The 9,667-nt window shown below is 40.4% G+C and overlaps 1 protein-coding gene and 1 long non-coding RNA gene across 2 annotated transcripts; both read left to right on the plus strand.

The window, feature by feature from the left end:
* The first annotated feature begins 621 nt into the window (after positions 1-621).
* On the plus strand, positions 622-4,240 carry LOC122128832 (SLAM family member 9-like). Its single transcript, XM_042703693.1, has 5 exons — positions 622-755; positions 949-1,275; positions 3,552-3,803; positions 3,950-4,075; positions 4,224-4,240. Exons 1-5 carry the CDS (start codon positions 707-709, stop codon positions 4,238-4,240), a joined length of 771 nt encoding a protein of 256 aa, XP_042559627.1. The 5' UTR covers positions 622-706.
* Positions 4,241-6,267: 2,027 nt separating this feature from the next.
* LOC122128835 lies at positions 6,268-7,551 on the plus strand. The gene is made up of 4 exons (XR_006151648.1): positions 6,268-6,327; positions 6,807-6,890; positions 7,011-7,091; positions 7,411-7,551. It is a non-coding gene; the product is annotated as an uncharacterized LOC122128835 (long non-coding RNA).
* Positions 7,552-9,667: the final 2,116 nt, after the last annotated feature.

A 9,667-nucleotide genomic window follows, 5' to 3' on the forward strand; every position in this document is an offset into this window, starting at 1 on the left:
TTTATTTCTCATATTGTTTGGATCACTGTGTATTTAAAACCTCCTCTTTCAAGTTTAGTTCAGTTATTTTCATACTTAGTACTAACCTGATCTGTGTGAACCACTTTGAGTTTTTTTTTTTTTTTTTACTGTTGCCTGTTTTTTTTGTTTTGATTTCTGCCTGTTTAATCCTCTCTGCATTGTGGCCTTACATATGTAGGATTGTCTGCCTGTGTCTGACTGCTTTCCTGGTTACAAACTTGCCTGTTGTCCTGGACTGTTTCCCATTGAATTACTGTATTTGAAAGACTTGTCTTGATCTGCGCCTGAGTCCTTGCCTGGATCCTGACAGTATTGCTGAATCTTTACATAGGCAGCAAAATGTTATTTCTAAATAAAATGGTAATGAGGACCAACAAAAATCAGCCAAATTGTATTTTAGATTTCTCACACTCAATTTACCATATTAATCAGACATAGCTCAATTCCACAGCAGATGAAGCACTTATCTCGATTTTGTGATTTAGGCATTTTTCAATCAAAAACAAAAATATTGAAAATTAATTCCATATATCACCCAGCCCAAAACGTCATGTCACGCGTGCTGCTAGTTCCGTTGAGTGACCTATCGCCTGTCTTATATTTGCAGTGACCTACTTGTTGTCACTGGCTTCATCAGTTTGTCTTTGTCTTGACAGGGAGAAAGAGGCTTGTTGAAGGTACAGAAATGGATCCAAAATGGACTTTGTCTCTCCTTGCTGCCATCCTTCACACAGGTGCGTATCTGCAGGGACATCAATGACTGGACACTTTTTCAAAATCAGCAGTGTACTCAGTGATCTGATTCAAAATGAAGAGTAAATAGTTAAATAAATAATGTATGATTATATAATGTGCAGTCCTCATTAAAATGTGCCCTCTCTCACAATGAGACACTTATAGCACACTGTTACCATTCTGTCTCCACAGTGGCCAGTGCCCCAGAGTCTGTGTTTGCTCTAGAGGGAAACTCTGTCACCCTGATCATGAGGCATGACAATATAAGTAATGGAACACATATATATGATGTAACCTGGGTCTTTAATCAATCATGTGATGTTGTTAAATATTATCCACATTATAATAAACGCCGCCAGCTAAGAATTCCAGACCCCTATAAGGGCAGAATACATTTTGATCGAACCACCTTCTCTCTGGAGCTGATAAACCCGCAGAAGAAAGACAGTGGACTCTACAAAGGAGAGATAAATGCTGATGGGAGGAAGGCTGTTTCTGAATACAGGCTCAATGTTCTTGGTGAGTCACCATGCAAAAATCCCACTGATTAGAGTCAATGTCACATGCACTTCAGAGATTATTAAGGTGAATAAAATAATGAGATGGGGACAGAATTTACAACTAATACAGTTATTATGGGGTTGAGCCAACCACTTTTATGCAAACAAATTAATGTATGTCTGATAGTGATCGGGCTTCATGCTTCTGACATGCTTCAGAGACATATTGTTAGGTGAAAATTCACTTGTTTCCTCAGGACTCTGGAGTTGCATATAAGTATATTTATTCAACAACAACAAGCTTGTCGGGCTCACCAACGTCCTGGCAGGCCAGAGAGAGCCCGGGCTCACTCGCAGACTGCAGCAGACGAGAGAGAAGCTAAATAAAACACATCACACAAGGTTTATATAGAAAGAAGTTAGCGTTCTCTGTTCTCACGTGGTGGGTCTCCGACGTCCAAGGTAGAGCATGGATCGGGCCGAATTTTTCTGTCCGAGCCCGACCTGCGTCCGACAGAGTAGTGCCCGAGCCCGACCCGAGTCCGACAGCCATTCAAATATTTCGTCCGAACCCGACCCGAACCCGTCGGAATCAATGTCTCAACTGTTCATAGTAATGCCACATTTACGTACGTTTTTTTATGAATAGCCTGGCTTTATTTAACTCGGGCATCAACAGATAAATGCTCGCTCACACAAACAAGCGCTGTCAAACGCAAAAGCGTGCACAAGAAGGCAAATAAGCATATTAAAATTAAATGATTCACTTTGCAAGAACGTGTTGTAAAATGGTGCGGCTCCTTTAAGAACGGTGACGCTTATGAATAGTTTGGATGTAGCTAGCGACAGAAGCTAAAAACCGTATGTGCTGTAACAATGTGAACCAGTGTGTGAAGAATACATCCTCAGAAAGATTACAGTGGGCATTTATTTACTAACCAGCAGCAGACGGAAAGGAACTGGAATTAACCCCGAAGTTAAGAACATGTAATACTTCGGCCCTGGAGAATTGAACTGAGCATTGAGTCTCCTCTGCAATCTCCAACTAGCCTACGGTTAGAGACAGACAGCAGGAAAGGTTAACAAATGGAATGAAATAGCCTACACATTACACACGCTATGCCACGGGAAGAAAGCTGTTATCCTAAATGTGATTTATTTTATTCTCAAAAATGCTTCTGCATCATGTGAAGCATATACGTTGACTTCACTATTTATTAAGATATTTTAAATATGGAATGTTCAATGCCTTATCGCGCTGATGTGTCCGAACCCGACCCAAGCCCGATTATAATTTCTAAATATTTGTCCGAACCCGGCCCGACCCGTCGGGTTCCGACGGGCTCTGGTCGGGTATCCATCCTCTAGTCCAAGGTCATCTTACTATGCTTTCTGTCATGCAAGGATGTCAGTTTTACACAAGGTCGAAAGAAGCACAGTTCGACCCTTATCACTTCTGACCCAAACATGGACAAAATGTTCCTTCTCTTACGCATATAGCTCTTACACATATGCAGACTAAGTGGCGTCAACACCTAATAATCTAAGTTACACACACACACACACACACACAGAAACACAGAAAAGCCATATTCCTGCTTATATAATCACATGATTCATACAAGGTAATTATTAATGCAAGGCACTTGATTAATACATAATACATACATTAAGTCATTAACAGTGTTTCGAAGTTAATTCTATCACATATACAGGATGTTAGGAGTCCATCACCTCAGAAGTGAAACAGCAGCTAGAGATTCAGAGCCGGTGTAAACTTATCAACCTTCTATGAGCGAAAACAGAAACTATATTGCACATTTTGTTATATACTTTTGTTATATGTACACATACTAATACAATTATGTTAAAATTGCACTGTTAGCACTATAAACAGCCCAGGCATGCATTTAAATGTGTGTTTCACTGATGTTTTATATGTGTACCTCATCATTTCTGCAGAAGTTTATATTTCTAGCCATTTCATTCATAGCTGTTACTATATTTATAGCCATTATCAGTGCAAATTAGGCTACAGCGGACCAGAAATGAAGTAGGTTGGCTTGTTATTCAACTGCACAAACGCTTCTGGTGTGAAAGACAAAAGCGTGTCTGGGATGTTTCTGCTCTGTTGATGGGGAATATGTGTTTAAGCCATTAGATGGTGGTTGAGCTATATAACAATTTTTCGTTCAACATAACAATTCAGTTAGGTGTTTGCTATATGGGCTATGAGTGTCTCTTAAACATTGTGTGTGTGTGTGTGTGTGTGTGTGTGTGTGTGTGTGTTTGCAGAGCAAGTAACAGCCCCTGTCTTGATTGTGGAGTCTGTCTCGTCCAGTGGTGACCTCTGTAATGTGACAGTGACCTGTAGAGCTGGTGACCTCTCTCTGACCTCCACCTGTGACATCAGCACCTGCACACAGGAGGAACAGGCTGCACCCTCCAGCCTTACCATCTTTATTAAAGATGGTGTCATCATCTGCAACCATAGCAACCCACTCAGCTGGCATCATGCTACAGTGGAATTGGAGACGCTGTGCCAAAGTAAGAAACATCAGTTTAACTACTTTTTCTACTGCATTTCTTGAGACTCTTGAACAGTTGGTATTTGGTTGAGTGTTGGTTTACATGGCTTACTGTACTGTGTGTCATGAAGAGAACAGCAAGTTTCCTCTGCTGTGTCTTTGCAGAGCAAGAGATTCCTCTTGGTGACGAGCAGACCCCTATATGGATCTATATTACTGTTGCTTCAGGACTAGTACTACTCGTCCTCATTGGTGGAGTTTTGTTTTTTCGAATGCATTCAAAGAATCAAGGTACAGTGCAGCTTATGTTATCTGAGTAACACATTGTTTTCAGTGGTCTAATATCTGACACCCAACTAACAATCAGAAGATATTAAACCTTTTTTTACAGGCCTGTAATATCAATGTTTACTGAGCATAGTTCTTAACTGTCATCTAGTCCTGACCGTAACCTGACCCAAACCCCAAGCAAACTGATGGTACTGTGAATCATGATTCATCAAAATTATGTTAGCCTATCTTTTGAAAATGTTAGTTTACTCTTTTTTTTTTCATTCATATTTAAAAAAAAAAAATGTATTCAAGATAGGCACACTTGTAAACAACCCCTATAGTTCAGATAGTTAAAACTTCATGCTTGATGATCACATACACACACACACACACACACACACACACACACACACAGACACATATACACACACACACACACACACACACACACACACACACACACTAACTCCTTTTATGGTTAAACCACACACTGTTTCCCCACTCTTACCAGTACTGTTTATTTCCAGCAGCCTGCCCTTCGGTAGTGTTTGCTTACTAATGATGTCTTGTGCAGAGATGCATTTATTCACTAATTCTGTGAATCATTTACAGCAGGCAGTTCTCCAAAGGTTTATCAGTCAGTTGGGGTAAGTATGTTTTTATCACTTTTTAAAATCCACATTGATCAGATACTCATTACACAAGTCATTGTGTGGTGTTGCTCCTTTTAGTTTGGGTTTTGTTTTTCTGTGGGTTTTAATCTAATGCTGTTGATTGGTTGCCTGTTTTGTCTTTTAGGGAATTGTTCCCACTGAGATGTTCCCAGAGAAGAAGCAGTCTGAGGTCAGTGCAAAGGTGAGACTCTGTCTGTCTCCCATGTTACCTTTTCCACCTCAAATATACTCTCTACAAGAGCTTAGATGAAGCATTTTCTTCATGGTATGCTTGGCCTTACACACCTCCTGCTTTCATGGTAGGCTTGGCCTTAAACACCTCCTGCTTTCCCTCTGCCTTAGTAAATGTAAACCCAACTGATCTCTTATCCTCCATACCTTCCTCAGCACCTGATCCCCAACATCACCTCCTCTCCACTGTCATGAATAAGACCCATATAGGGGTTGATGGTAATTAGTTTTATACCATATATTGAAGATTCAGTCTTAGGTTTGATCAGTCAGGATTCAGGTTTATTCTTGAAGAATGGCGGCCGACCATTTATGAGACAGAGACTGATCCATCCTCCCTCACAGAACTTCACCTCAGTATATCTGACTTGTTCCTTGAGGAACAGTCTGTTAAATACACTATATCTAAGGGGTGTTACCGTCTATTCAAATGGGCCATGCATGCAGGGTTCTTTGTCTCGACCTGGGGGGGAGGTGAGAGTCTAGTATCACACCTCACTACCCAGGTCAGCCCAAAGTATATTCACCAAGGAAAGTCCACTCATGGCTAGTTAAATCCAAATAAAAGTAACAATTATAACTAGGTATAATATCATTGACTTATTGACTATGGCATATTCTTATGACCTATGCCGGTCCCTTCAGGGTGTCTGCATGGAGCTCATACTAAATCCCTGCCAGGCTGGGGTCTAGTCTGCTAAGTCAGATAACTTGTGAAACAACTGATTTCTGCCATTTCTGTTCAGTCCTATGTCACTGGAAATATGTGAGTTTAGGAAATACCAAGCAGCTGCTTGTCACGTTCAATTACACTGCCTCTTTCTCTATTCTCTCCCTTCTTTTCTATTCTCTGTGTTCAGACCACAAGTCCATCTTCAGATGTGAAGATCCAGACTCCTTCCAAGTCTGGGTGTCCTAACTCTGTTGTGGTAAACCTGTCACAGGTGAGATCACTGGCACTTGCAGTAATATTATTTCCCAACCACAGGATGGTAAAAAGCAGATGTCCTGCATACTGGGACAAACTAACTTATACAGCCCCCTTCTCTATTCTCTGTGTTCAGACCCCAAGCCCATCTTCAGCTGTGAAGCGGTTGCCTACCAAGTCTAGGACTCTATCCCCCTATTCTGTGGTTAACCTCTCACAGGTGAGATTAATACCCTCACAGCAATATTACTTCCTAACCAAAGGATGGTAAAAAGCAGATGTCCTGTATACTTGCTCCCTTTTGTCTGGGTTTTGTTTTGTCTGTGAGTTTTAACTGAATGACGTTTGCTTGATTGGTTGCCTGTTTTGTCTTTTAGGGAATTGTTTCCACTGAGATGTTCCCAGAGAAGAAGCAGTCTGAGGTTGTCTGTGCAAAGGTGAGACTCTGTCTGTGTTCTCCCACGTGCCCTTTTCCACATGAAATATACTCTCTACAAGAGCTTAGATGAAGCATTTTCTTCATTGTATGCTTGGCCTTAAACACCTCTTGCTTTCATGGTATGCTTGGCCTTAAACACCTCCTGCTTCCCCTCTGCCTTAGTAAATGTAAACCCAACTGATCTCTTATCCTCCATACCTTTCTCAGCACCTGATCCCCAACATCACCTCCTCTCCACTGTCATGAATAAGACCCATACAGGGGTGTCTGCATGGAGCTCATACTAAATCCCTGCCAGGCTGGGGTCTAGTCTGCTAAATCAGATAACTTGTGAAATAACTGATTTCTGCCATCTCTGTTCAGTCCTATGTCACTGGGAATATGTGAGTTTAGGAAATCCAAAGCAGCTGTTTGTCACGTTCAATTACACTGCCTCTTTCTCTATTCTCTCTCTTCTTTTCTATTCTCTGTGTTCAGACCACAAGTCCATCTTCAGATGTGAAGATCCGGACTCCTTCCAAGTCTAGGTGTCCTAACTCTGTTGTGGTAAACCTGTCACAGGTGAGATTACTGGCACTTGCAGTAATATTACTTGATAACCAAAAGATGTTAAAAAGCAGATGTCCTGCATACTGGGACAGACTTAATGATACAGCCACTTTCTCTATTCTCTGTGTTCAGACACCGAGCTCATCATCAGATGTGAAGAAGCGTACTCCCTCCAAATATGGGTCTCCACCTGCCAATGCTGTGAGACACCTGGTGAGTCAATAGCAGTAATATTACTTCCTGACCACAGAATGGTTAAAAGCAGATGTCCTGCATACTGGGACAAACTAAATGATACAGCCAGGAGTTGGTCATCTTCAGAAACTGTTGTTGTTGCTGGTGATTTGACTTTTGTGTCTAAAATGCAGGACTGAAAATGAACTATGCAATACCTCATACATTGTGGGTGTTATTTCTGTAAACAAACCCAGAGAAACTGGTCTAGTTCCCTTGTAACAGCTTGTTGGAAGGGTTCCTTTTTAGATGTAGGTGCCTTAATAGACCATTTCCTGTTTCTACTTGTCTCCTCTAGGAGTTCTAGTTCTGAGTCCAGTTAAAAGTCCTTCGCCCATCTACTGCAAGGTCCAGTCCCATACCGGCCCTAACCCAGACATGGAGACCCCACAGCCTGAGCACATCTACTCCTTCGTGTTTTTATACGATAGCTTAAAAGACAAAGGTGACTAAACGGGGGGGGGGGGGGGGTATAAATATTTATACTTTATATATGATATTATTAGGCTTTAGAATTGTTCTCTGCACAGCCAAATTGTTCTTGATGTAATTCAGGGTATATAGCACCACCTGTGCTCCCCTTGTATCTAAACATGAGTATAGAAAACAGAACATACATGTGTGGATATAGAATTAATTCAAATTAGAAATGGGTCTGTGCCAGCTGAACACTTCTCTGCTGAACAAATATATTGCACATATTTCTGTGTGTGTCCAAATGTCTCTTGTGTTGAGCATTTTTACTGAATATGTATTTGTTTGCATTCTGCTCAAGAGCTGAAGAAGCTTAGCTAGTCTAGAAATGCAAAATAGTAGTTGATATCTATGCAATGTTTTGGCATGTATGGAATGGGTTTCAAATAACACAGGCAACTGTGAGAGAGTGAAGCAGGACACATTTTATGCAATGAGGTGAAATGACCCTCATGTCATTGTGAGTGATATCATGGTTGTCTTCTGGTCTGAGGTGTGATGTGATCTGGTTTAGACAAGTGACTCTCATGTACTGTTTTAAATACTTTAATATTGAAGTTTTCAGATTTCTTCTGTTCCACCATCACCAGTGATTTGTTTCTATGCCACAAAGTGTCCACAGGTAAACAAATGCTTTTTCAGTTGAAGCTAATTCTCACTTTGGTGCAATGATACCAGTCTTGTTCCCAAAATGGAAATATCTACACATTTTACATGCTTTCCAATCTGATTATATTACTAGACTTGTTTTTTAATAGGATAGACAAACACAAGCAATGCAGACTGTAACCCAAAGATATTCCATATAATGTCATTACATCGTCCTATAGACCATTTAGAGAGAAAACATGCTTTGTATATATGTGTGTTTGTTTGTTTATTATTTCCTGTCATCCCTCCCCTCTCGGTTTCCTCCTATTAAAAGGGAGTTTTCCTTTCCACCACTGCATGTGTGCTTGCTCTAGGGGGGCTCAGGCCATGGGCTGTGCTAAGTGCCTTTAGGCAATGTAAATACAAAATGTGAATATGTTGGTATCAAGGGATATAGTTAATGGAAGTATGTGAATAAATTAATTTTATTGAATACTTGTTTCAGTGTGGTAATTCAGTTACAGTAAATCTTATACATATTGTCCTGAATGGTAGAGACTCAGGCCTTGTGGATGAGTGAAGATGCGTGAGCAAGCAGCACTTGTTAAGTGATTACTGACTCCACATGCAGGGAATGTAGATCAGGGACCAGAGGTGGAGGGAAACATTGGAATGAAGCACATAGATCTGTAAACAAATACACACAATCACACAGAGAGACTTACCCATCTTGGATTTTCCTGTTTTTTATAGCGAAGGTCTTTGGCTATATAACATATAACATGACAAAAGTGTCCATGTAAATGTATAATATATATGATATATATCAAATGGAAACTAATACTGATATTCATCTAATATTCAGCATGTGTGGAATGGGTTCACAAAAAGGACAAAACAAACTGGAGGCCATTAGTTATCATTCTACAGTTCTAGTACCTTTCTCTTGAGATCCTAAGAAGCTGCCGAACTCTCATCCTTCCAGAACACATGAGCTTGTTTTGATGGACCGTATCTTATGGAAGTATAACTGTGCCAAATGTCCTCAATGAAAAATGGCATGTTGAATTGAATGAACTGAATAAAACCATATTGCAAAAACATTGCTTGACACAAATTGAAAAAAATCCCACAGCATTCCTGACGATTGATTTTATTTTACCCTACAATTTGACACAAACTGAAAAAAAACAGCAATATCAGAGTTGTATATTTCAACTAAAAAACAAAATTTCAGCATTCAAAATTAAACACACAAATATTCACCTTTCTAAAAGTTGAGTTCCAAAATATTATTTTGCTAATATATCGCTTTCATTATTTGGTCACAATGCCATCATGCATTTATCTCTGAATTCACCAGAGACATTCAACACTTAGCTGGGAAACCCAACCTGATGGCCGTCTACCTCCCCTCCTCTCTAACTGGTACTGCACACTTGGGAACTGACTGCATGTGTGGCCTTGGACCAGGTTTGGGACCCGGGCAT

Source organism: Clupea harengus, chromosome 25, assembly GCF_900700415.2.
Source record: "Clupea harengus chromosome 25, Ch_v2.0.2, whole genome shotgun sequence".
Classification (NCBI taxonomy): Eukaryota; Metazoa; Chordata; class Actinopteri; order Clupeiformes; family Clupeidae; genus Clupea; species Clupea harengus.

Bases quoted from the DNA above. Each gene is read 5' to 3' on its own strand.
- LOC122128832 (XM_042703693.1), top strand. From the start codon at position 707: ATGGATCCAAAATGGACTTTGTCTCTCCTTGCTGCCATCCTTCACACA. The intron at 1,276-3,551 runs GTGAGTCACCAT...GTGTGTTTGCAG, and splicing joins ATACAGGCTCAATGTTCTTG to AGCAAGTAACAGCCCCTGTC. The intron at 3,804-3,949 runs GTAAGAAACATC...GTGTCTTTGCAG, and splicing joins ATTGGAGACGCTGTGCCAAA to AGCAAGAGATTCCTCTTGGT.